Raw genomic sequence first — 26,457 nt, forward strand, 5'->3', positions numbered from 1 at the left:
TTTTTTTTTTTTTTTTTTTTTTTTTTTTTTTTTTTTTTTTTCAAATACTGTTTTTCAGGAAGAATAGAATGACTTTGTCATTGCTTATATTCTCATGGTCCACAAAAGAGGTGATAGCTTTTCCAGTTACTTTCAGATAAAAGTTTAATTGCAATCCAAAATGGTGATGCAAGGTGCCCGTAGAGTGCTTGTTTCACAGTAAGACTGAGGTGAACAGGGAATTTAACGTATTCATTATTTCTAAATAAAAGCTCTTTTGTTTCTTATTTTTTAAGCAGTATGGATGTTAAAGGACTGAGGAAAGCAGATCAGTTCTTCATTGCAAGATTTAAGTAGAAAACCCATCGCTCTACATGCAGCAAAGAAAGTATCAGAGCTGGTTTGACAACTCTGGTATAATTGGATATTATTTTGCTCTTTAATATTAAGCCTAATTAATTTAAGGCTTGACATTAATTAATCTTTCAAGATTCCATCAAGGGAACGTACAAGTTATGCAGAGTTATGGAGTTATAGAAGTTATGTACAAGTTGTGGAGTGCTATGATGACAATTAAAGCAGACAGAATCTTGTGGTCAACACGTAAAGTGTGGGAGCGTCTAGGAACTGTCCACTTTATACCTTACTCACTGTGCTAATGTACAAGGTTGAAATCATCAGTAGATATTTCTCCATATTTTTTTTACATAGGGTGTAGCAAAGGCTTAAATTCTCCTTTTTATATTTTTAAGAATCTTTAGCTTGCAACACTTTGAACATGGAGTGAATTAGGAACCTTGAAATGATCACAGATATGGAAAACAAAAGCTGAGCTGTTACTTTATTTTTTTAATATTTGTTTTATATATATATATAAAATATATATTTGTATAATTAGACAAGCAAACAAATGCACTGTGTATTAATTACACCATCTTTTTCACTGAACTCAGAGTGCTTACTTCCATGTGCACTTTGCCAGATAAATGTTTGTATACATTTTGTTATCACGTTTTGTTTAAACCACTGTGGGAAGAGATTAATAGAATATTCCCTTTTCACAGAATCTGGTTGCTCACATAATTGAGTGGAATGTTCCAGAGTTTGCAGTTTAGAAGCATTTCAGCCCCAAAGGGAACTTCTATAAAAATAGCCATCTCTGGATTCAGAGAAAATGGCCATATCAGTCCTAGATAAAGCGTTACTGTAGCTGTACCAGAAGTGTGGATAATAGTCTTGGTCAGAGGTTTTGTAGCAAAAGTAACATGTAATGTGCTGTCTTTATCCAGTAGGCTTCCTCAGAATCATTCATGAGTAGTCAGGCATTCTGTGGTAAACCACAAAAGAGAAACATTAAAATAATTAAGGAAGAGCATACAGAAATAAAACTGGCATTCATTGATTGTTCTTTTAATATGGAAATGCTTTTCTGCAGCAGCTGCCTGATATTTCTGGGGGAGCTGTGTGTTAGTTTCTTTTAAAATACTCACTTTTTCCTCGTTGAATGTTTTCTCAGACCTTAGTAACGTCCTGAATTCTGCTCCAAATCTCAAGACTGTGAATGGAAAAGCTGAGAGTAGTGATAGTGGAGCAGAATCAGAAGAAGAAGGACTTCGTGAAGAGGAAGAAAAAGAACTCCAGCAAAATGTAAAGGGTATGTTTTCTACACTTAGACCAATGCCTCTTGGAAACGCTTCAGAAAACACTTCTTTACTGTGCAAGTGATGAAGCAGTGGCACAGATTGCTCAGAGAGATTGTGTCTCCTTGGAGATACTCAAAAGCTACCTGGACATGGTTGTGGATGCCCAGATCTGGGTGTCCCAGCTTGAGCAGGGGTTGGACCAGATGGAATGAGAGGTCCCTGCCAACCTCAAACATGCTGTGATTCTTCCAGAGATTTTTTGTCTCTTTTTTTTAAACTGTGTAAGTATCAGAAAGTCCCAAAGGATTGTGAATGCTGTACTTGTTGTACTGCCATACATTTTTTGACTGCTAGAAAGTTATGTCAGAGTGTTATCTAAGAATTGATAGAATATCATGTATTGTTTTCCTTTTTGTTGCCAGTGCTACTTGTAGCAGCTGTTAGTAACAGTAGAATTGAAAATCACATTTCTTCAGAGAAAGGAAAACAGAACTTGCAATGGCATTCATTTTGGGGGCTCATAAGGGTTTTGAGTAGTAACAGTGTCGAGTGAAAACCAAATGAAATCACACATTTAGAATTTTATGCAGTTCTTTTTCCCACCAAGGACATTGGGATAATTATTTGAGTTGTCAGAGGGACCAATGGTGGAATTGCTTAGTTACGTGTTAAACATCAGCTGCTCTTTATGCAAGTTAAACTGTTATATTAATGCTTTTTACAGTAACAGAACAATCCCTGCAAATGTGAATCTAGAAACATTTTTGTGTTTTGTTCTGCATAAACATTTTACATATAGACCATCCGAAAGTTATCTGCTCTAAGAACTGTGTTTTTAGCTGTTATATACCTGGCTTTCTATCTGCAAGGTTTTCCTGTTCTTTTACAGAATGTAAGAATCTGAAAACAGAATCATTAGCTGCTAAGGATATGGAAAATATTGTTGCTAATGACTGTTACAAGGACAGCATTATCCCAGATATGCAGAATGGAATCCAGAACAAATCTGCCTTGAATGGCTTGAATGTGGAGGAAGAAATAAAGAAGACAGAGCCAAGCCTAGAAATAGCTAATAACTGTGATCACCAAGGTATTCTTCTTGCAAGATCACGTGCTAATTTGCATATGTTTTTCTTGGAAATCTTAATCCTGGGACTCAAAAATGAGAAGTGGTATCCTCCAGTAGTATGAACATGAAGTAAGAGTACTAAGAATTTAGGTCAATTCTTAGCAGTTTAAAATAAGGTGCTTTTTTGAACATTTTTTACAGAAAAAGGGGTAAATTCAGAGGGAGGCTCAAATATACAGAAGTGCAGTTATCTTTTAAAATCATTGTATTATCTGTGTATGTTATTTGCATTTGAAAGCTAATTTGTCATTAAATGAAGATCATTAATATCTGTATTTGTCAAGGCTGAAAATATTGTGAATGTCAGTTTATCGTAACTGATGTCCAAATCTACCAATTGAAAATCAGTTGATGACTTTGTTCAAAACTACTTTATACTGAGACTAGGAAGGAGGGTGAAATGAACAGACAAAAATTAAAATTTTGATCTTAGAACATAGAAATATCAGTATGATGCTTGGTTTTCCCTTAGCAAACGCTTTGTATAATTTCTTTATTAATAGGATGACAACAGTAGATGAATAGGGCGTGAACTGGAGCTCACCTAGGTATTTTAACTCATTGCTTTACACTTTGCCAAGATTGGCTCACATTTACAAAGCACATGTGCATACCTCCTTCAAATACAGGTGCAAATGAGGAGAGCACTGAAGAGGTCTCAGGAACTCAGCACTTAACCAGTGATTCAGACAGCGAAGTTTATTGTGACTCGATGGAGCAACTTGGACTAGAAGAGGTAAGGGATTAATATTCCTATATGTAGTTTGAAGCTAATATGCCTGTTTTTAAATAGGTTCCTGTCTGTCAGGTGAACCTGGACATCCAGAGGTGAAGGAAATAACACACACATACCTTTCTCTTATTTGAACTATCATTTTGTGTTCTTTTTATTGTCAGTCTTTTACAGCTTGGTTAATACTGTTCCAGCAGCCTCCACATTATTGCCCTCACAGAATTTAGGTGAGAGGAAATGGTCCAAACCAGCAGCTCATAGAAACAACTGTCAAAAGGAATGGTATGAAGAAAGTAAAGGTTATATCCACAGGTAACAGGGTCTAGTAACGTATGTAGGGACCAGAATTCAGCTGACCCTCAGAATCACGAAGCATCTCTGTAGTGTGTGGATCTTTGCTCTCATTTTCTGGCCTGATAAATCCTGCATTTGTTTCTTAGAATAAGTAAAGAGTAAGCCTGAGCAGGAAGCCTGTAGGCCAGTGGAAGAAAGCGGCCTAGATCTAGAGAAATGGGAGATGATGATTTGTGGGGGTTCTTGTACTCTCTTCAGACATAACATGCATCTTTGACTTCCATGTAAAAGGTGGGCACCAACTGTACTGGCTTAGTTATCACTGAACTGTTGCTTGTATTAACTGTGGTCGTAGTTGAATTACTGGTTTGGACCTCTTTTGGAGATCCATTTTCAGTGTAGGCTTGGCAGAGTGTACTCAAACACCTGGCTTCCTGATTCAGGAGAGGACTGTGTGAATGGCGCTCGTGATCAGAAAGGCCTGCAAGCAGTGTTGCATTGTTTTCTTATCCATCTGTTTCCTTTTAGCAAATCAGAATTCTGTGCAGCAGTGAAAGCTATTGCAAAAGTGGTTTGGTAGAAATGCTTCAAGCTGTTTTTTATGTAGGTTGTTTCCCAGTTGTCTTGTGTACTGTTTGAACTTGTTTGAGGCTCTTTCATGGGCGTGGGTAGATAGGTATCAGTTTCCCAACTTGAATGTGAAAAGTTTAGTTCAGATAGGTGTGTGTAGAAATAAGTATAGATGTACAACTACAGACTGACTAAAATGAGAAAACATTCACTGAACTTAAATATTGCAAAAGGTGTAGCAAATACTCAATATTCAGTTCTGATGATGCAGATCTGTATTTGACAAACAGGATTTTTGGCAGCAGTTTGCATTTCTTTTTCTCCTCTTTTTTGCTATTTTTCCTTTTTCATGGAGTTACCTGCAGCTAGCTGAGCTCCCCAGTCTGCTTCGACATGTAGTTGTGCTCATACTTTGTCCTTTCACTGAACAAAGGATGCTTGTAGCACTTCAAGGCAGTCCTCTTGCAGAACGTGTAATTGTGACCCAGCCAGTGTTCATGGCAGCTATTTTTAATGTCTTTCTGCAGTATCACAGATTTTGAATGAAAAACTTGGTAGAATTTACTTTTATTTGTGAAAAATACAGGGTGCAGTCAAGCAATATTGAGCAGGTTGGTAATAAATACTGTGATTTCTTTGCAGTGAGTGTGAGCGCTGTTAGCCCAACGTTGCTAATAGCACATGGCTCTTGACAGTCTGGTTCACCAGTTAGTTTAGGATAGTTCTTCACTGTCTGGGAGGCAAAACCAAAGGAAAACTGAACATTTTGAGATCTTCCAAAGGTTCAATGAGTGTATGAGAGTATGCTGAAAATGTCTAAAGTAATTCCAAGTAGTTCAGTGTTTTGACAATATTTGTCTCAAGTGAATGTCTAACCTTTTCAATTTGGAAAGAATGTTTGGGCATCAGTAAGCACGTTCTATAGCAAAACAAATGTTCCTGTTAAAAGTCATAATGCAGAGCAAGCTGCTTTCTTAAAGTGAAAGAAAAGGTGCTGCTTCTTCCTTTTCAATGGTTAACTGTTACATTTTACAGACTCTAATTAGTTGTTAATTTGTAGCCCTCAGAGATCATCACGTCAGCTAAAGGATCTTTAAAGCGTTCATCCCATTTCTTGGATGTAGATCATCATCTCCTATTAGAAAATACTGATCTTCCAAGGCGTGCTTGCACAACTGCTGGGAATCTGCAGCTGGGAAATGCTGTAGAAGGAGCAGTTCAAGAAAAAGGTGAAGTCAAGTGTGGAGGAGAAGATGGCAAAGCCAGTAATGGGGCCCCTCACAAGGAGAAGAAGGATGGAGAAAAAGCAGATTTCTATGGTGTCAGAAGAGGGAGAGGTACTGTGCACAGCTTTTGTATTTTCTACTCTGCTCATGGCTATAAGTGAGAAGAGACTAAGAAGCACTGGTCAGCCTTGTTCAGTAAGACAGTCCCACTGTACAATGCCTCTGTCCTTCACAGTAAAAGTAGCTAATAAAATGTTAATTCCAGTGGGTGATGATCAGTTTTGTGTTCAAAGAATTTATTTCATTCATAGTAATCATTACAGAATAATTTTACTGTGTTGTGGAGATCTTTAATAAGTGAATCGGCTGATTCAGTTTTGGCTGACCTTAAAATCCAACTGTTGTCTGTAGCACCTTCTTAAAGCGTAATCTTCAAAACCCATCTGTGCTTGCAAAAAATTTCTTTACAAGTTGCGTATTTATTTTTAAATGCATGCCTATTTACACCTCTATTTGAAACCAGGGAACCTCATGGAAAGGTATCAATTACACATTGTTTTCTATATAATTGGGGTATTAGCCACACCTTCTATTTATGCTGATGCTATCTGTTCTGGTTGTTAAAGCATTGCATTTATTTATACCATGTCTTTTTGCATGGCATCAAATGGCAAAATTAAGGAGAAAATTTTAAAAGAGCACTTACATTGTAAACTATTCTGAAGAACATATTGTAGGGCTGCACATTAGTTTAACAGTCTCCCCTTTTTTCTCGTTCAACTTAGTTTGCTACAAGCAGACAGAAACACATTTGGTTATGTGTACAGCTAAGGGAATGTGATAGGTGAAGGTTCTGTTACGTAAGACTTCATGCAGGGAAACATCTCAAACGCTGTTGCAGGAACCTCCCGGCACTTTTGAGCTGCCTGAATAAAGCACTCAGTTGGGGTGGAAGAAAACTGAACAAGTGTTCCTAACAAACATTTTCAATAGAGCTGGTAGCCAATTCTGTGTTTTAAGCATCCGTTTCTTCCCTCCCAACGTAGGGCACAGACTTCATCCTTTAGGAGACGGTTCGCAAGGTGGACAGATGGGTAATGGAGGGGATGGAGAGCGCTGGGGATCAGAGAGGGGGCCGCGGGGCAGCCTCAACGAGCAGATCGCCGTAGTGCTGATGCGGTTGCAAGAAGACATGCAGAATGTCCTGCAGAGGTTGCACATGCTGGAGGCAGTTACAGCATCACAGGTACGCACTGAAGCAAGCTGATTGTATTTTTGTTAAATCTCCTTGAGTATCTTTATGCTTTCAGATTAAAACAATGTTTCTTAAACTGCAAATAAATTTGTTATATTCTGTAGTTTGTTTCAACTTAGAATTTCTGTTTGTGACCTAATGTTAGGAACACAATTCAGGACTGTTGTACCTGTGAACAAAACCATGCATATTAACTTAGATATTAACCATACGTCATTGTGCTCATTTCTGTTATACAACTAATCTCAGCCATCGTTATCAGTACGCATTATGCAGTCGTGACATAGATGTTCCATGGTTAATGATAGTACTAAGGGATCCCATGGGATTCATCGGTAGATTTCAGTGCATTTTCAAAGGAAATAAAATTATCTTAATTTCCCACATTGCTAAATGTTTGCAGGCAGAAATTCTGAGTTCATTATTCAGCTAGCAAATTGGTTTCTCATAGCATTCTTTTCCTTCAAAGTAATCCAACTTCCTTGGAGTTTCACATCATGTGTACAAGACAAGCAGAAGTCTTAAGAGTGTAGATATTTGTTGATGTAGTGTTTCTTTTTCTTCCCATTTCAGTGGGAATACTGCTACACTTAGTAGTGTATGCAGGATAGAATGTGATAGAACTGTATTCAACCAGCAGTCAGAAATACTTGGTTCTCTTTGTTGTGTTGATATTTGATGTGCCTGAGCATTGTAGAGCCATGTCAGTAAGTGTCCTATGAGATGCACGCACCCCAGATCTAAGGAAGCCAGGGAAGAGGATTTCTTAAAACTGTAATTTTGCTTCAGCTTAGCTGTTCAAGAATCTGGTGTTTGCACACAGATTAATTTTTTTCTTTCTTTTTACTAAAGCAATATATGAAGAATAAGTCAAAGATTTTTGCCCAGCAGTTCACGCTGTGCTTTCATTTTCTGAGGAGCAGCAAGGTCAAGAAGCTTCTGGTTCACACATTCATTAGGAAAGGCCTAGAAAGCTGACTTCTTTATTCCTGTGGAAGCACCACAACAGTATGTAGGAAAAGGCTTGAAGTGTTTCTGGTACTTCTCTTTCTCTGAATTGCCTATAAGATTTTGGATGGATTCCTTGGTTAGACTGTATAGCTATAGCTTAGGGCACAGTGAAAGAATGCTTCTTGTCTTTATTACAGACCAGTGTTTAAATACTTTGTTATGCAAGTTAACTTGCTGGGATTTCATCTCTGGATTATCGCACCTGCTGGATTTGGACCGGAGATGAAGTTGCATAGGCAGGGGGAGACTTGAAAAACTAGAGAGGTTCAGTCAGTGATACTGATTCATATTTTAACATACAGAAATGTGATAAAAATGCTCTGAAGTTTAATGGAAGCATGAGAGGTTAAGTTGGAAACCAAGTGATGGAACGTGGGTTGCACTGAGTGTAGTACTGCTTTTAATGATGTCAAGGAAAAGCTTCCTTTCCTTTTAAGAACTGTTCCTCAAGCTGTCAAACAGACTGCAAAGCCACCGTGAAGAACTAAATGTTCTCATTTAGTGAAGCAGAAATAGTGTAATTGTTTTTTGACACTTATGAGGTCTTTCTTTGTATTTAAAGGCAAGATCTGCGACACTACAGTCAAATTATCCACCTGCCTCCTCTGTTAAGGTAAATCCCGTTTTTTCCATTTGCAAAAAGCAACGTGAAAGGATGAGATGAATGTTTTGTGTCTGGCTTTTTTTGTATGTGCTTTTCATGTTGTCTCTTCCTTGATGAAGTGATATAAAAATAATTTGTTCCTGAAAAGATTATTGAATAGACAAATATTTTTTTTTTCTGGTCTTACCAGTTTTTCTATTTGGTATGGTAGCATTTGAAGCATTTGTGAAGTACAGAGGTGGTGCTGTATGCGCACGTGCAGGTTGCTGACTGGACTCTCTTCTGTCTTCCTTAGAAACCATCATGGTGGCCCTTTGAAATTTCTCCTGGCGTTTTAGCTTTTGCTATTGTATGGCCGTTTATTGCCCAGTGGTTGGTGCACGTATATCTTCAAAGAAAGCGAAGGTAAAGATGTGCATTCAGTGGCTCATATATACTTCCCTTCACCTGTTGATGATCAGTATGAAGTAGGTTATTTAGACATAAAAAAACCTGCCTTCGCACGTAAGAATAATGCAAGAGCATGCATGTATATCTGAGCCATGAGTTCCTTGTCAGAATGGGGAGCTTAATGGGTCCTGTTTACTAAGTTGCTTTTTTCAGGACATCTTGCTTAATGTTTTCTTACCTGTATCGTGAACTCATGGCTCTGACAATAGAAAGCTAAAGCAGATTGTGCAGTAGAGTCTATGATACGGTGAACTTCTGAAGGTGTGTGGTTGATTCCCCAAAACTCATGACAAATGCTCAAAGAGAGATGCTGGAAGCTAGCAGTGCCTTCCAGTAGCTGGGACTTACTTCTAGGAAGAGACATGAAGAGAAAATATCTCAATGTTAGAAACTGTTGGTTAATATGACTCTTTTTGTAGTATGCTCAGTAGAGACAACTTAGGTTAAATCCATGAAGTGATGCAGAAGAGCAATTTCAGAGAGTGTACAAAAGTAGTCAAGGCTGGATACCTTGGAGGTGTGTCCATGACATTCTGTGACCCTGCCACTCCCAGTATCCTCCTGAGCCATTTTCTTGCTAGGCTCCCTACTTACCTTGTGCCATGAGACAGCTATGTCCTGTCAAATATGTTATGGAGTCTCTTGTCACCTATTTCTTATTTTACGTTTACAAGCAACTTGCAATGGTATTTTTGTAATGTCTACTTTGGCTTCCTTTAGATGAAGGACAGCTGTATTCTCACCTTACTTTTTCTCAACTTTTTAATCATCATAATATCAAATCAGTGTTCCCTGGTTACTACATAGTTTGCACCTGATAATATTGAGTGCTCTTACCTTTTAGTCCTGAGCTTTTTCTTTTCTGCCATTCTGCAGAGTCTGCGATGTGTCCACCTTACTAGAATTAACTTAAATTTATAACTTCTTAATTATTGAAAGTTTTCGTGGCATAGTGTTCTCTTGAATGGTAAAATCACAGGATCCCAGCATGGCTGAGGCTGGCAGAGACCCCTGGGTCTGCCTGGTCCAACCCCTTTCAAGCAAGGACACCCACAGCAGGGTGCCCAGGCCCACGTCCAGACTGCTTCTGAAGATCTTCAAGGAGGACACTCCACTGCCTCTGGACAGCCCGTGCCAGAGCTGTGTCACCCTGACAGCAAAGGGCTGTATCCTGATGTTGGTGTGGAACATCTTGTGTTTTGCTTTATGCCTTGTCTTGGCGCTGGGCACCACTGAGGTGAGCCTGGCTCCACCCTCTTGGCATCCTCTCTTCCGATCTCCCCTGAGCCTCCTCGTCTCCAAGCTGAACAGTCCCAGCTTTCTCAGCCTTTCCTTATAGAAGAGATGCTCCAGTCCCACTCTCTTCTGTTTGTGAAGAAAGGTTCCTATGTTTGAGGGCTGTTTCTGCATCACTTTTCCATCGGGAGTTTCATCTCCTGTAGCTAAGGGGAGGAGGTTGATCAGTACACTTGGAGACAAAATGAAACAAAATGCCTTCTCTGTTATCACAGTGCCATTTTCAGCGTGTACTCTCCAAAGGTGTGTAAGCTTTTAGGCAATAGCTGTGTACACAGTGCATGTATTGACCATATCGTATACATTTGGTTTTAAAATACGCATGCTGTCGTAGAGCAGATGCCAGGTGTCTCTGGTACTCTGTGAGGTAACTCAGCATTAAACTGTGGAGCAGATTCCGTGGAAGGAGCAGTGAGAAAGCCTTCTCCAGTCTGCACAAGCTTTGTGCCTTGCTCGTACCCCTGGGGATATCTCAGCTTGCTCTCAGCACTTGGAAAGCAGCTCATGAATGCAAAGTGCTGATGTGGTCTGGTGCTGTCACCCTCCTTTACCACAGGCTTCTCTCCTGTACTCCAGGAGACAATAGTAATGAATGTAACCTGCAGGTCAGAATCCCTAGTGGTATTTTATATACTTTGTCTAAGTTCTGCCAGTTCTGTCAAATTATATGTTGTTCCCTAACTTAAGAATGCATCCAAAGAAAATGCACAAAAATGATGCAAGGGATAGAACTGCTTCCCTATGAGAGCTGGGGCTGTGCAGCTTGGAGAGAAGGCCCCAGGGGAACCTGAGAGCAGCCTGTCAGTATCTAAAGGGGGCTGTAAGAAAGAAGGGAAAAGACTCTTTAGGAGGGACTGCTGTGATAGGACAAGGGGAAATGGTTTCAAACTTAAAGAGGGATGATTTGGATTGGATATAAGGAAGAGGTTTTTTTTTCACTAAGGGTGGTGAGGCACTGGCACAGGTTGCCCAGAGAGGTGGTGGATGCCCCATCCCTGGGGACATTTCACTGTCAGACTGGACGGGACTCTGAGCACCTGATGTAATGTAGGTGTCCCTGTTCACTGCAGGGGAGTTGGGCCCGGTGACCTTTAAGGGTCCTTTCCAACTCGAACCATTCTGTGATTCTGTGAATCTAAGGCAAATGTTCGGGAATCTTGAATCAGTGTTGTATTTTAAAGGACTGATAATCTTTCTTTCATGTGTGACCTTAATCAATTTCGGTATTTAGACAAATGAAAAACTGTGTTATGTGAGAGTACATTAACCTAGATTATTTGTTTCCTCTTCTAGAAAGCTGAACTGAGAATTCATGATGTTGTTTAAGACTGCTAGAAGAAGGTGGCCCTGGGAAGTAAAGGAATTCTGAATTCTTAAGAGAACCTCAGGATTTGGGATAATGTTCCTTCTGTTATAGTAATATTTGTTCTACCTTTGAGCTGAACATTTAAGGACTAACACTACTGATACTTGAATGATTTGCTGCTCCTAGGTTACAAATAAAATCTAATAATTTCATCCTTAAAACCACATGAACATTAATTATTTTGGAACCTGTTTGTGGATGGGCCTTTAGGAATTACTAGTCTTGCTGATGCCAGATAACAGAGAAAATGTCATCTTTGTAAAAGAAAAAGCAAAATACGTAAAGCTGTCGCTTTAATATAGAAATAAGGTTACAATGAAAATATCCCTACCTGTTTTTCCACAGGTTTATATACTATGAGATGAAAGCACTAATGAAGTATGAATTAATACATTGTGAACTGTTGAAAAATACAGTGTAGCTCTTAGGAATTCAACTGGTTATTTTTGCTGCTAAACCAATGTGGGACAACTTTCCTTGTAAACTGTTCAGCAGTGAAGTGGGAAGTTTTGGTTATCCTTCAGGATCCTAAATGAGGTATTACAAGTGGTAACATCCTAGAAGTTAGAGCCCTTAGTAACAGAGGACTGTGAAGTATGTATTTGTAAGTAGGTGTGATCCCTCCAAAGCAAGGGATCCATCTGAAAAGGCTGCACCTTATATTTTTAATGTTGATTGATAGCTATATTCTTGTTGGCTACAGCTTGTTGTAACTGAAACCATACTTGAGGCGCAAGGTGCTTTTAAGAAAGCAAGCTCGCTCTGTAAGTATATCTCTGAGATTTGACAAAGCTCTGTGCATTGCAAGTTTTCTTTTGTCAGTTTATGTCAAATTAAAACAAGAGCTCCTATCCCTCATCTGTTGTGCACTCTTCCCCACTCGCACTAGGAAAAATGTTAGGTTTGGTATTCCTTTCTCTCCTATCCTTCTGATTTCTTAGAGAACAAAACTTAAATTTTGGTGACGATTCTTTTTCTTTTATGGAGGATTTATTAACCAAGATACAGCTAGAGATGTGCATGTGTAGGTAGGTAAACATGTATGTCAGTCTTAATTTCTACAAAATGGAAGTGTACTAAAATTAATGAGAAAACAAAGACACTTCTTCACCTTAAAGAATTAAGTTATCTCACAACCTGTGCATAAGATTTGAATCATAGAAATTCACCATATTATTGATGCACTTTCATTCTCCATCCACACCAAATATTACAGATTACTGAGGAAAGCTCTTTTCTGCCCTTCCTGGAAATCTTTTATAGTTTGAAAAGCATTTTTCATACAAGCTATATTGTAAAAAATGTAATCACAGAATTCAATGTTTGTCTTACTGGGGCAATTTTAATCTTGTTTTAAGCCCTTTTTTTTTTTTTTCTTTTTTTTAAATAATTATTTTTCCTTCTTATGATTTCCTTATTGTAAAGCTGAATTACAAAATAAAATGATCACAATATCCTTGAAGACTGTAACAATCAGCTTCCATCTGACAGAGGTCAGTTTTGGCATGAGATGTACCAAAAACTCAGGTCTGAACAAATCTCATGCTGGAGGGGAAGTTCTACTGTGACCTGAAGCCACTGTGCCTGTAGCTTAAAGCCCTTAGAGTGATTAATTTAATGTAAAACAACAGAAAGGATTATACAGGAGCAACACTCTAGCTTGAAGGTAACTTCCAACCTACCCCAGCAGGAGGGAGCACCGTGGAGTGCCTCTCCCAGGTGGTAACCATGGCCCATGTGGGTGGCTTCCTTTCAGAGATGGTACAGACATTCCCAAAGGTACCTGTTAACTTCCCACTGAAATAAGCATAGGCATGTGTTATGTGTTATTTATTAATGTTTCAATAAATCAATCCTTTAATATTTTGTATTTAATCTTGCACTTTCTTCATGTTAACTAAATGCAGCATGCTGGGTGCGGAGGCTGCTCAGAACTTGTGGGCTGAAGCAGCTTCAACATAAAGGCTGTAATACAAAGCACAGATTCTGCAGTGCTTACTGGTGCCTCCTGATGGGGCCTCAAAGTCCAAGACCAGAGCCTGACAGGACTCAAATTTCCAGTTAGCTGTTACCTCACCTTGAAGGAAAATCGCTGTCATTTGCCAGAGTACAAAGGCAGCGCTAACTGGAAGGCAGTGTAAGGAGAACAGTGCTGCTGAGAACTGGCAGCCCCTCTTCCATCTGGGGCTCTCCTCACAAGGCCCTGCAGTCATCACGGGTTTGTGTGGCACTGCAAACATCCATGGCACTTTTGAAGCAGTGAATCCACCTGCATCTCAGAGCACAGCTTTACAGTGGATGAAACAACAGGGAAGATGCTCCAACTGCAATGAGGTACTCAGCTCAGGGCACAAGAGAAGAGTTGTACTGTCTTTTCCAGACAGTAGCAGACAATACAGTGCAAAGTTGTATTTCTGCCTTTACGCTATTTCCCTTCTGGTAGCAGAGGAACCACTAAGGAGTGCCCTTGTGTAAAAAAAAAAAAAACAACACATAAATAAATACACAGGCCTTCCCCCAACACCAGGTCAAACGCTCCAGCTGCAAGGGACCAACATCTTTGCCAGCTTATGCAAAAGCTGTAGTCAATTACTAATGGGGAGGAAGCTTTAAATCGCTTTCAGTTCCCACGTTTGTAACTTTTTGTATTTTTGCCTGTAGTATTTCCAGTCAAAAAGTATCCAGGGAAAAGCTGTGGTATGCAGGGTAATAAGGTATCTCTGGGAGATGATTCACGTTGAAGAATGCAGCCAGGATTGACAGCTTTAAACAAAAACCCACACACAGAACAGTCCCTGTCAACTCTGTTTGCCAAGATCAGGATAAATACAAGGTACCAAAGAGAATGGGCTGTTACTTATCCACAGTGCTAACTGTGCAGAGTGTTAACAGTTACAGACAGCCACATACACACAGTGCAGGGACAATGGTTTGCATTAAACACACTGGTTTGTCAGCAGATTCATGGTTCTACAGCATCTGTAGGTTTTGTGCTGCATTATATAACCCATTAAAAGAAGCATCGGACGTTAATACAACTCTAATACAACTCTATGCCTGGCAGCTGCCCACACCATCCTCTCTCACTCTATGTAATTGCAAAAGCTTTGTATTACCTCAAAGTCAGCTGAACCTTGGGTAGTTCTACAGCTCCTTCAATTGGTTTGGAAAAGCTTAACAGCTCCTGTGGCGCTGGCAGCTGACTGAGAATGATTTCAAGGAGTTAGAAGCTGTTTATCTTCAAGATGTCAGCCACTGTAACTATCCACCCTCCCCCACGATAGGGAGCACTTCATAACCATTTATAAGGTACTGTACACAACAGCTGCAGTGCTTTATTTGCATCATTTCTGAACACACTTTTATAGAATAGCTTTCTTAGCATGAAACTGATATTCATTCCTGTAAGATCAGTTCTCTTAAACAAGAGTGCAAATAAAGAAAAAAGAATTGTATAGCGAGTGTTTTTTGTTTTAATTTCTATTTTCCAAAGTTTGCAGAGTAAAAATTTGCATTTTTATTAAATTAGTATGGTAAAGAATCTCTGATCATACTCAAATAATGTTGTCTATGGGAGTGGATTCAATAACTTCGCATTTAATTCCTTGCACATTGCTCATGTAACATTGCTTTCCATAAGAATCAACAGTTTAGAAGTCTTCAGAAACTGAAGTCTGTGTCAAACAGAGCGAGGGTCACAGAGTGAGGGTCACTGTGTGTTCTGCAGCTTCCCAAGGTTCTATTCCACCATGAAATGTACCAGCTCTAACAGGGACAAATGTTCTGAGTTAATAACAATCAGCCCTTCCGTCCTTTCAGAACCTCCCTTTCTCCTACAATACCTTTCCCAAGCTACCTGGAAGGAAGGCACAAGGCCTAGCAAAGTGTTCTCTCAGAACTGCATTGCTAAGACTCATGCCTAGGGCATGGGAGCGGGGCAATGAAGGGACAGCTTCGTTCCCTGCATGAAATGCAGAAGAAGTCCCTTAACAGGACCCATTAGCAAAGTGCTCAGCTTCAGGACATGGCCACTAGCTGGAGCCACTGTCTAGCACAAGTGACATCTAGCTAAGCACAAACCTGAAAAATAAAAATCTGCAGCAAGTTGGCTGAGGATATCACAGCTATGCAAGAAAAAAATACTAAAAAAGATAGTTTAACAATTACCCACAAGTAAACCTTTAAGATCTAGCAAACGCAAGCTGTACTGCAGTTTTAAAATACATTTAAATATACTTTCCCCATAATTAGAACACATAATACTGAATGCACATTTGTAACAAATTCCAAACTCTAAAATCTGGCTGTGAATTTACAAAACAACTGTTTCTTTGCAACACATTGTAGTCTTTAGTACATAGCAGCTTCAGTGCTAATGATACCTCCTGCATCAGCCAGCACTCGGGTGTATTTTACTTTCTACCACTGAAAATTTTACCATTGAAATCTGACATGGCTGAGCACAGACACCCAGCATTTTCTATTTAGAAGCAGTAACCACTGGGATGCAGGCACTGGTTGGTCTCCTCACAGTGTGAGTGCTTACAATGCAACAATTCAAACACTACATGTCTAGCACAACTGATCCCAGTATACATCCCTGCACCAATGGTCTCCCAGAAGAATTACAGCCAGTCTTTCCTACATTAATGGGCCATACACAGCAGAGATAATTTGGAAAACCACTGTCTTAAACCTTAAGCTGAACAGCATTGCATTGTTTTAATGCTGCATTAAGATTTCTGTTTTCCACTGTGAATGAAAACATCAGTTTTGCACAGTGGTCAGAAAGGATTATTCTGAAACAAGACAGTCAGTACACTGAACCACCTCCACATGCAGCGAGCATGGACTTTCACCTTTCCCTATTATGTTTAACTATAAAACAACTTCCCACCTCCTAGCTCAATTTGCTCATTGATACTAAGCCCTATTTTTTTTTTTTTTTTTTTTTTTTGCCATGGCAAGTGTCACCTCCTTTAAGAAATACAACACTGGCTCCAGTAAGGTGCAGTACGTGAAATAAGAGTAGCATGAATGCAGCTAAATTTCATACAGTAGTCTCACCTCAGAGTAAAGGATACAATAATAAAAGCAGACTGGGAACTTAAAACATGTTAAATCTGGCAAGGAATCTTCAGAGCGTGTTAGTGTTGTAGAACAACCTGCAGCTGTGCAAAAAACACATCTTGATGTTTTTCATCTTGATGCTATAGGCTAAATCCAGACACAGTCAGGTGCTGTGCATTATTCCTAGCTTCAAAGTAAGAGGTATCAGTTTCATCATCTGGCTGTGGTATGAAAGGCATAGGCTGATTCTGTAGATTATCCCAGTCTACACCATGAAAGAGGGGGTGATGCTTCAGTTCTGCAACAGAAATTGATATAAGCATTATTACATAAGCATTCAAAACTTCCTTCTGTTCATATGTATTTTTTAATTCACAAAAAGGCAAATTGCAATTGTTTTGATTACACTCAACATCAGTGGGATCAAGCTAGTGCCATGCAAGCTTTCTTCCCCAAGCTGGAGGAATGGTTCCACACAAGACACAAGACAAGACACAAGGAATGGTTCCACACTCAGCAGGTCAGATGCTCCTTGGGGGTGAAACAAAGCATTGCTTCAATCTCAGCTTCTAGATATGCCAAAATCCTACACTGCCCCAGACCACCTGTCTTACACTAGCTCACGGAACAGCTTTCTGCTTCATACAGCCCCCAAATCATCTTCCTCTCACTTGGATTTAAGTTTCTATACAGAATCCAAGTCACCTCTACAGCCAAGTTACCAGACCACCAGATTCCTCTTCCCCAACCTTTTCCCCGGGGAAACCAAGCTACAAGACTCCAGAACTTATCTGCTCAGTCTCTTTAGCACGAGGCAAATAAAGACAGATAACCCAGGAACACCAATCCCTGATGGAAGTGGCTTTATTGCTTTGAGATATCACACACGTTAAAAGCTAACAGGAAAAAAATAAACCAGGACAGGCAAGAATCATATCTAGAAGGAAGCAGAAGTTTGTCCAAGGCACCACCACAAATGTAAATGCAAACTGCCTAACACTAAAAGCATGAGATAAAACATTAACACTTGCTTATTGTTCTTACATTGCCTGATCAAATGACGTAGCACAGTATTAAAGAACAAGTAATTATTTTAGACAAAATGAAAGGCAGTTTGTCTTCCAACTCCTCCTAGCCACTTCAACTACTACATGTGCAGCAGGACCACCATATCAGAACTGTACGTGGCTCTGCTCATGGAGCTCCCATGTACTTGGCTGTCTTCAGATGAAAAGATGAGCAGAATGTGTCATCTTCTACAGGAAAGGAAAAATTGTACCATGTTGTAGGTCCTGACAAAGAAGGAATTTTCAAGAACCTCAGAAGGAAATGAACGATTATCACATCTAACTTTATGTTTATATGCTTTACAGGCAATTAGATTTCACCCTATCTAGGATAAAGACTATAATTTGTGTTAAGTAAAACATTAGGTGTTTTTCAAGAGACATTAAAAGTCAGAAGTCCCTGTTGCTATCATGATTTTCACTTAGAAATCTGTGCCTTCTCTGATTTGAACTGGCTGTGAGCTTCTAACTTTACTCTCAGGGTAACCATTTCTGTAATAATTCCTTCCCCAGCAGTTCCTTAAGCAATTCTTCAAGATTTCTTCCCCTTTCTAAAACATCTTACCTCATAGGTTTCCTTCTTTATTATCAAATTTATATGAAATATAGCCCTGCTATAGCAGGAACTATTTAAGACCCCATAGAGGGGAAAAAAAAGGATAGACTTTGTAAAGTGTATATTGTAGTTAATTCCTACAAATATTCCCCATACATTCAGCAAAGACAGACTGATTCTTATGAATAAACTCCTTGGAATTACCTTGTGAAGGAAACTCTCGCAAACTACAGAAACCTTAATTAAAAGCCTATAAATCACTTCTGCCTAGGTCCCCTAAGTACCTGTTACAGCACTCAGTAACAGTGAACTTGAGTGTGTCAGATGTTAAACACGGAATATTCATAGCAAAACATTAAAGCAAAAAAAAATTAATAGATAAACACTTCAACTTCCACCAGAACTCTCCTCATTCAGAAGGGCAAAACTCCCGAGGAAACAGAAGAGACCCCCAACATGCCAGATGTCCCAGCACTGTATATAGACCATAAGTAGATTAATAAATCACAATGCCTATGTTTCAAGAGCAGATCAATATCACCTTGGTTGTAATGAACACAAAAGAAGTTTAATACCAACCCTTCAGTCCAGCTCTCTTCGCACTGTCAAAGGTTAGAAGAATATCTATTGCATTTTGGGCATTGTCAGACAGCTTTTCTTCACCCTCTGGCCAGGGAATATCTATAGACAATGATGCAGATGAGTCAATAAATCAAACCATACAGCCAACTTTGGGAAAGAAACTCACATTTTCCTTTATTACTGAAATAATTACCTCTTTTCAAAATATTCTGGAAGACTTGTGCTGGTGTTTCATCATTAAAAGGTGGAATTCCTGTTAGAAACTCAAACAGGCAAACTCCAAGAGCCCACCAGTCCACAGCAGAACCTGAGTAAAAAACCCAGACCATTATTATTAAAAACATTATTTCAGTGTATGTGCAAACATATGAGAAAACAATTTGAAAGTGTTTTAATCCTGCAAAACTTCTTGGAAACTAAATGCAAATATTTTGTGCCTGACAATCACACAGAAGACAAAAAATACTAAAGGGCTTTTTTCAAAGTCATCTTGTTCCTTACTTCTATCTTCTACTGACAGAAGAAGGGAGCTATTTCACTTATCAGCTCCTCTCACAAAGAATCCAGGAGCTCAATTCTCCAAGGGCTTGTTTTTCTTTTTGACAGGAGATGACTGTCTTCAACACATTCTCTACTATCTGGACAAATACTCCACCTTGCCATCCTGTATCTTTCTCTCCCTCAGGTCTTTGAGAATACCCAAAGAACTCACACTTAGAACTTCATTTACTAAAATGTATGCCAAAAATACTCAAGACAGCCTGCAGAGAGCATCCAGCATGTGAAAAACTGGAATTATTTTCCATGTCATTGAAGGTGATGAGGGCTTCAGTGTAGTTAACAGCGCTCACAACTTTGCTATTTTTATTTTCCCAAGTTTTGGATTTTGCAAAATCTTATTAAACCACTTAAAAACAAGCAGGCAAAGCAGTCTCAAACACCACTGCATGCACTCTAAACTTTCTTCATCTTTAAGCTATGCCTGTGCCACCGCATAAAGAACAGATGCCACACACTGCAAAAAAGAATTTTGAAACAAAATGAAAGGGTAATTTTTAAGGGTTTTTTAGTATTGAAAAATAAGTGTTCCCAGCCATTTCAAAAGGACTATTTAACCAAATTCAGAAAAGCTGCAAGCTGTATAGCTAGTATAACGCACTTATAGCAACCTCTAACAGCAGTAGGAGTGCCCCACCAAGCTAAGCATATCAGAGCAGTGAAATCACATCCATCGCTGTTAGAAGTGTTTGGATGCTCAAGTCAAGAACTCCCAGCTTCAGTCAAAATCTAATTAGATCACAGCTCCGAACAAAGCAGGAACACAGGGCTCTGCAGCAATTTTAAACCCCTCTCACCTCAAGTTTAACTGAAGTTAACTCCAACCACATCCTGACCAGGTCGGGTCTATCAGTACTTGGAGACCAAGGCAGAAATACCCAGCCTTAAACATCTGACTCTCCTTCACATACACAAACTGATTCAGACTGATTGCATGAAGTAGAAATGAACCAGTAAGGAAAAAAAGCATCTGCATTCCTACTACATATGGCTTTTAAGAACACCAACAGTATCTTGGTGCGCACCAAAATCAGGACAAGGGAGGGCACTGTCCCTCTCCACTCTGCCCTCCTGAGGTCCCACCTAGCATGCTGCATCCAGATCTGCCCCAAGCACGTGGAAGATGCAAGGCTGCTGGAGTGGGTCCAGAGAAGGGTCACAAGGACACTCAGGACTGCAGCACCTCTCCTATGAAGACAAGTCGGGTTTATTCCACCCGGAGAAGTGTCCAGAGCCTTCACTTACTTAATACTTACTTCACTTACTTAATACTTAAAGGGAACTTATAAACTGGAGGGAAATACACTTTTTACACAGGTAGATAGTGACAGGACAAAAGGAAATGGTTTTATACTAAGAGAGGAGATGTAAATTAGATATCAAAGGGAACTCTTCCACCAAGAGGGTGATGAAGTCCTGGCACAGGCTGCCCAGAGAAGTTGTGGATGCCCCAGCCCTGGAGGCATTCAAAGCCAGGTTGGTGAGACCCTGGGCATCCTGATCTAGTGGTGGACAACTCTGCCCATGGCAAGGGACTTAGAACCAGAGAACTAGATGATCTTTGAGGTCCCTTCCAACCCAAGCCATTCTGTGATTCTATTACTCCGATGTCTGATAGCCTCATCAATACTGGTATTTCCTGAATCTCTTGTGGAAGCCCCACATTATTATGTGGAATACACGTTGCACATCTTTTTCTATATAGACTCTGCTCATCCAAGAGTTCTCATGAATTGTGATCTAATTATACTTTGATTGCTTGCAGTTATGCTGAGCACTCTTTTCTATGCCGTACACAGCAAACTCACCAGAGATCAGAGTCCCTGTATGTGAAGAGACAACGAAGCAAGAAAGCATTACAATTATTGCAAAACCCCTTAACAAATATAAACATTAACAGATACCAAATGTAACTCTGGAAGAACAGGAATACAGATATGTTAAAATCTGGCAACTCAACAGTAAAAATAAAATGGTGCTGTTAAAGCCTAAGCTACTAATAGAACTATAGCTGTGTTACAGAACTACTTTAAGGTCACAGCATTTACAAGTAATTTAACGCCACCAGGAATATTTAGGGAAGGAAAGTTGAGTTTTGAAGCTAGCAAACCCTGGCTTCAATGAAGGTAAAGGGAGCTTTTCCATTTACTGACAGAAAACCCAGATCCTTTGCAAGTTATTAATGAAGGCCTGAAATCCCTCAATAATTGCATGGAAATCATCTTGAAACACAGCAAAATTTGGTTGGAGTACGATTGGTAATATTTTCAGCCACTATCCAATTTTAATATCTGCCAAATAACCATGACTCTTCAAGAGAGGTGAGAACTACCACATAGTTTTAGTAATGTTACTCCAGTTACACTCAAATTTGTTATGTCTGTTAAACTGTTTCTATGCAGTTAACTGCAGACCAAAGAACTTTACTGTTCTACAGATTAGTCATCATTATTTCTCAATGGATATTTAATAGTAGCATCAATACAATCCTCCTAAGACTATTTACTTTATAATTTTACTTTACAAAAACCTAAAAGTTGTTTTTTGAAATAAAATGCAACTATTAATACAACAAGGGGTACACTGACTTTTGCTGTCTGAAAATTAACAGGAAAATGTTGGTCTTTCTGTAGAGCTTTTCTTTTGAAGAGCTCAGTATTAGAGTCAAAGAAGTTTACACACTTCAACATCGAGCTGTTTCATTTTATTACAGTATTCTCAGTAAGTATTTGATGGCTACCATCCAGTTTTATTGAGGAACCTGTGAGAAATCTCAATTCAAGAATCACTAGTTTTAACGCAGCTTTATAAACTTGTCTTCCTGCGTGCAACACTTCAGCAGATGTGAAATTCATTGAGAACTGGAAGCTTGACCCTTTCATACTGGTTTCATCTTTTTTTTTTTTTTTTTTGAATGAGTCTTTATGGAAACTAATAATGAGCAATTTGTGATTCCCAAGCAACAGGAAGGTCCCGGGCTGCCTAAGCACTGTTCCCAATGCATTAGGTTAACAAGTGAGACTACACTAGAGAGCCCAAACCTTGTGAAAAAGTAAATGGAGGGAGCTGCTGAGGCAAGCAGCCATGAGTGCAGGCAGCAGACAAAACCAGGTGTTTAACCAAAAAAAAAAAAAAATAATAATCTTGCCTACTTGAGGGGCTGAGGGCTCTAAGCACATTTAAGAGGTAACTAATCTACATTTCTAAGCATTTATAAACTCCATAGTTTGTCTTACCATGAGGCTTTGTCAAAAGCAGCTCAGGTGCCAAGTAGTCTGGAGTCCCCAGGATGCGTTCAGCTTCCACTGGGGCAGCTCCTCTTCTTACACTCTTTGGGGTCCTGTATGGTGTGCCAGCATCCCCCTGACAAGGTGTCTTCAAGTAAGCAACAAAAACGTTAAAGTCAAACCAAACTTCTCAACTCCAAGTTCTCTTCCAGTGTCAAATCCATAAATAATGTTTCAAAATAAAACTCCTCTTAAATTTTAATCTGAAAAAAAAAATTTACTAAGTATATTGTCTAAACCTCCAATTTTACCCCACAGATCTTTACACTAGCTAATGAAAAACAAGCGTCTCAAATATCTAAAATAACACATGATTTATTACATACCATGTGTACTCAAAACATGCTGAATTAGTCATTGATTCTTCAGCCCACACGCTATGTGACACACAATGCCTGCAGATGAAATTCTCCTCAGGTTAGACTTGGTGACTGCTAGCAGCTACACAAACCTAGTGAAAATCATTTGGGACGTAATTTGAAGGAAATACACATCTGTGGGGTTTTCTTGTGAGCCTGTAAGGCTGACTGCAGTGAAAGATTTCCAGTTAAGGTCTAGAGAGATCACTGAAGTATCTTACAGAGACTCTTATTCTATATTTTTCAATATCCTCTTAATTCTTATCTATCTGGTATACTTTTTTTTCCAGTTTTGTTTTCAATACAATAGAGATCAATTAATTGTAATTTTAACATATGGTTGGGCTACAAAATCTACCTTCTTTCTGTTTTAGTAGTAATCATTTTGCTATGCAAGCTACAGAAATATAACACCAGTCATTTCTCAGAGAAGCACACAGTACACTGACTGTTTCACTGAACACAAGTTCCATAGTAAATTAAGTCTTAATTGTCTTATGCTGAAACACAAGCAAGCAATCCAGAATCAGAAGGGAGTCCTTCCCCAAAACACCATTTGAAATGCCTGCTCCTGGTGCAACTTCATTCAATGCATTGCCAACAAATGGCTTTGTCGCTCTGTCAGGAGTCTTTAAATACTCCCAGCTGCTTAAGGAATTAGAAAAGATCTGTAAAGCTGTACCAAAATAGATTAGGAAATGCAGACATATGTTTACTTTTCCCACATTTCCAAGGCTCTAATTGACTGTAAAACATTTTCATTTACAATCAGTTGGATTAACAGTCAAAAGAAAAGAGTCATCATCCACAGCAGGTGTTACTGTTTGCTTAAGTCTTAATAATATCCTTCTAATTGTTACTTGGCAGTAAATCCGTTTTCCTATGATGAAAAAAGCAGCAAGCACAATAGCAATTCCTAGCAGCGTAACAGCATTTCCTGACTGCCTTGGTTGATGTGCAACAAGAAAGTCAAAGACATCCCACTACATTAGAAAAGCTAGAATAGCTCACAGGACACACTACACTCTGAGAGAGAGATGAGATAAAATATCACAGGTTTTCTTCACTAGCTTGCTGTAAGAGCAAAGGATTTTTCAGAGGAAGGCAGACAACATGTTGAACTATAGGCAAGTCAGGGAACACACACCGACTGCTAAGCTCTTACAGAAACAGTGTCAGCCACACAAATGCAGTAAGTGAAAGAATGCCAGCAAAAGTTATTTTGACAGATAATTCAAGCTACTCCAAGTTTTCCTAACTAACACCTGAAAGAAAAGTTTCAGGTCAACAGCACCCAACGCAGATCCCACGTCCCCTTACATACCTGAAAGGCTCTGTATGGTCTTCCTTTCTGCAATGGAGTAATAGCTGTTGGGTAGGAGCCACTACAAGCAGGTGAAAGATCCGTTATGTCTAAAGAAGCCATGCTACATGGATCTGATGCGTTAGATATATTAATTGGACTATTGTAACTTCGAAAAACAACATTATTTTTTCTGAAGAGATTAACTGTTCCCATAATCTTTTCAGAAGGAGACGATGTGGTGTCAGGGTAAGTTTCTTCAGGGTGTTTTTGATGATTATCCTGCTCACAACATAGCATCCTGCAGTTCTGAACAACATCTGCTTCCCCTCCATTTCGTGAAGCATCTTGGCAGTCAGGTGATGCTGTTAGCAAGTCTTCTGCTTTAGGTTCCTCAAAGGAGAGGTCTTTAACACCTTTATCCAAATCTAGGAGCTGCTTTTCTAAATGACTTTCTGGAACAGACATTTCAGGAAATGAAAGGTCAGAATCTGCACTCAGGGCTCCTAAAGGTTTTTCATCATCAGCGCACAAAAGACTTGAGTTCATGTACTCTCTTTTATCCTTTTCATGATCCGCATCCAGATCACACAAAAGATTTTTGGCTACAACTGGAACAACTGTTTTTTCTGTTTGTTGCCTATCAATACATCTCATAACTTCTTTGCTTTCACAGGTCTCACCACAAAGCATTAAGGATTGAATTTCAGTTGTCAAACCTGTACTTTTGCTTGCTGAAAATTCTGAGATCCGACAACCACGTTTATATTCTGCATTTGTTTTTTTAACATAGTTAAATTCCTGACAAGGACTCGTATCAACAAGTTCAAAGCTTCTTTTTACACCTGGCTTTTCAAAACTTTCTTCTTCTTTGATTGGCTTGACAGAACCTTTCAGGAACAAAGGTGATTGTTGGGAACTGGCAGTTTCTGACATCTCACTGGTCATCCCTCTATTTGCAATGACTTTTTCTTCCCAGATCTTGTTTTCTGAGAGGCATTTTCTTACTACTCCTTTCATATCCAGTGTAGTCACTGGAGTATCTGTTATTTCAGAACGTTCGGTTCCCAGCTTCTGCCTGCTACCAGAATCATTGCTACTGATGGGAGAAATAGCAGATTCTAGTTCTTTTTTCTTTAGAACTTTAGGATCTTTGCTATTTAGTAATTCTCTACTAGAAGAGAGAGCTGGCCTGCTGTTACTTGTGCCCGTAGTAGAACATATCTCATCTTCAGTTTGCTGCAAGTGAGCACATTGTGTTTTGAGTATCGAGAAAAATAAAATTACAGCATTACAGAAACGTGTCCTTGAAAATATCCTATTTCTACTTCAGTGGTAAACTGCAAGTTGCAAGCACTACTTATTCTTTATAATCACCAGTAGTGATAAAAAGGAATACATACTATGTTCAAAAAAACCCAAGAACTAAACTGGGGAGCAGCTTTGATAATTAGACTTTAACAAGAAAAAAAGTTTACAATAATACAGAAGAAAAAGTGGTAATCTTAGGAGTGTAAGGATGAAGAAATTGTGGTTAAAGTTGTTTTACTCACAACAATTTCACGTTAAGAAGATAAGCTACAGAAGTTTGCAGTTAATAAAAACACCACAACAACCACCAAAACCAAGGAACCCTACTACACTATCCTGACTGCTCTGCAGCACGTTTTACTCTAGAGATGAAAGGAAAATGCAACACCACTCTTGTTTTGATAACACAACACAGAAACAAGGCCTTAAGAAATGGACAGAAAATGTTTTAAACAATGCATAATTCTTTGCCTTGTGTGATCTAAGTTGGAATTGCAGCAAATGACCAAACAGAAAAGTAACATTTCATTAACAGTCTAAAATAAGAAAGGACTTTATGCCAGCTATGACTAACTCCTGACTGGACCAGTTGGTACAGAACTCCTCAGTACTACAAGTGGTAACAGCTGAAACATTGGTGGGATTCTTTTCTATGTTTTTGGTTTTTTTCCTTCTCCAAGTCCTGACTTTGGAGGAAATTCTTCAGTCTGCACGCTGAGCTAACAGAACTGCAGGGATAAAATCCAGCTCCCAGAAAGCTTCGGGACTGAACACCTTACAGAGAACAGAGGCAAACCACTGTTGCCTT

At 39.2% G+C, this 26,457-nt stretch overlaps 2 protein-coding genes across 5 annotated transcripts in view; one reads left to right on the forward strand and one right to left on the reverse strand.

The window, feature by feature from the left end:
* ACBD5 (acyl-CoA binding domain containing 5) overlaps positions 1-13,426 on the forward strand; it is a 27,503-nt gene extending 14,077 nt beyond the window's left edge. For both annotated transcript variants that reach the window (XM_042817481.1, XM_042817482.1), the window contains 8 exons: positions 1,496-1,633; positions 2,512-2,712; positions 3,381-3,487; positions 5,409-5,685; positions 6,621-6,820; positions 8,403-8,453; positions 8,740-8,849; positions 11,484-13,426. In XM_042817481.1, the coding sequence (XP_042673415.1) occupies positions 1,496-1,633; positions 2,512-2,712; positions 3,381-3,487; positions 5,409-5,685; positions 6,621-6,820; positions 8,403-8,453; positions 8,740-8,849; positions 11,484-11,496 (1,097 nt within the window). In that variant the 3' untranslated portion in view covers positions 11,497-13,426. The remainder of the gene's footprint in view (positions 1-1,495; positions 1,634-2,511; positions 2,713-3,380; positions 3,488-5,408; positions 5,686-6,620; positions 6,821-8,402; positions 8,454-8,739; positions 8,850-11,483) is intronic.
* Positions 13,352-26,457, reverse strand: part of MASTL (microtubule associated serine/threonine kinase like) — a 19,171-nt gene continuing 6,065 nt past the window's right edge. Inside the window, exons 8-13 of one of the 3 annotated variants that reach the window (XR_006168587.1) lie at positions 24,360-25,577; positions 22,626-22,764; positions 19,025-19,138; positions 18,829-18,930; positions 16,624-16,924; positions 13,352-15,321 (exon numbers count right to left, since the gene is read on the reverse strand). Coding sequence is in view for 2 of the 3 variants with exons in the window: in XM_042817479.1 (XP_042673413.1) it covers positions 16,767-16,924; positions 18,829-18,930; positions 19,025-19,138; positions 22,626-22,764; positions 24,360-25,577 (1,731 nt within the window). In the remaining variant the exon portion in view is untranslated. Of the gene's footprint in view, positions 16,925-18,828; positions 18,931-19,024; positions 19,139-22,625; positions 22,765-22,795; positions 22,880-24,359; positions 25,578-26,457 lie in introns of those variants that run through there. The other 2 variants (XM_042817479.1, XM_042817480.1) reach the window with 2 other exon arrangements.

This window comes from Centrocercus urophasianus, unplaced genomic scaffold (genome assembly GCF_019232065.1).
Source record: "Centrocercus urophasianus isolate 14NV4802_14NV808 unplaced genomic scaffold, USGS_Curo_1.0 seq_16, whole genome shotgun sequence".
In the NCBI taxonomy this organism is placed as follows: Eukaryota; Metazoa; Chordata; class Aves; order Galliformes; family Phasianidae; genus Centrocercus; species Centrocercus urophasianus.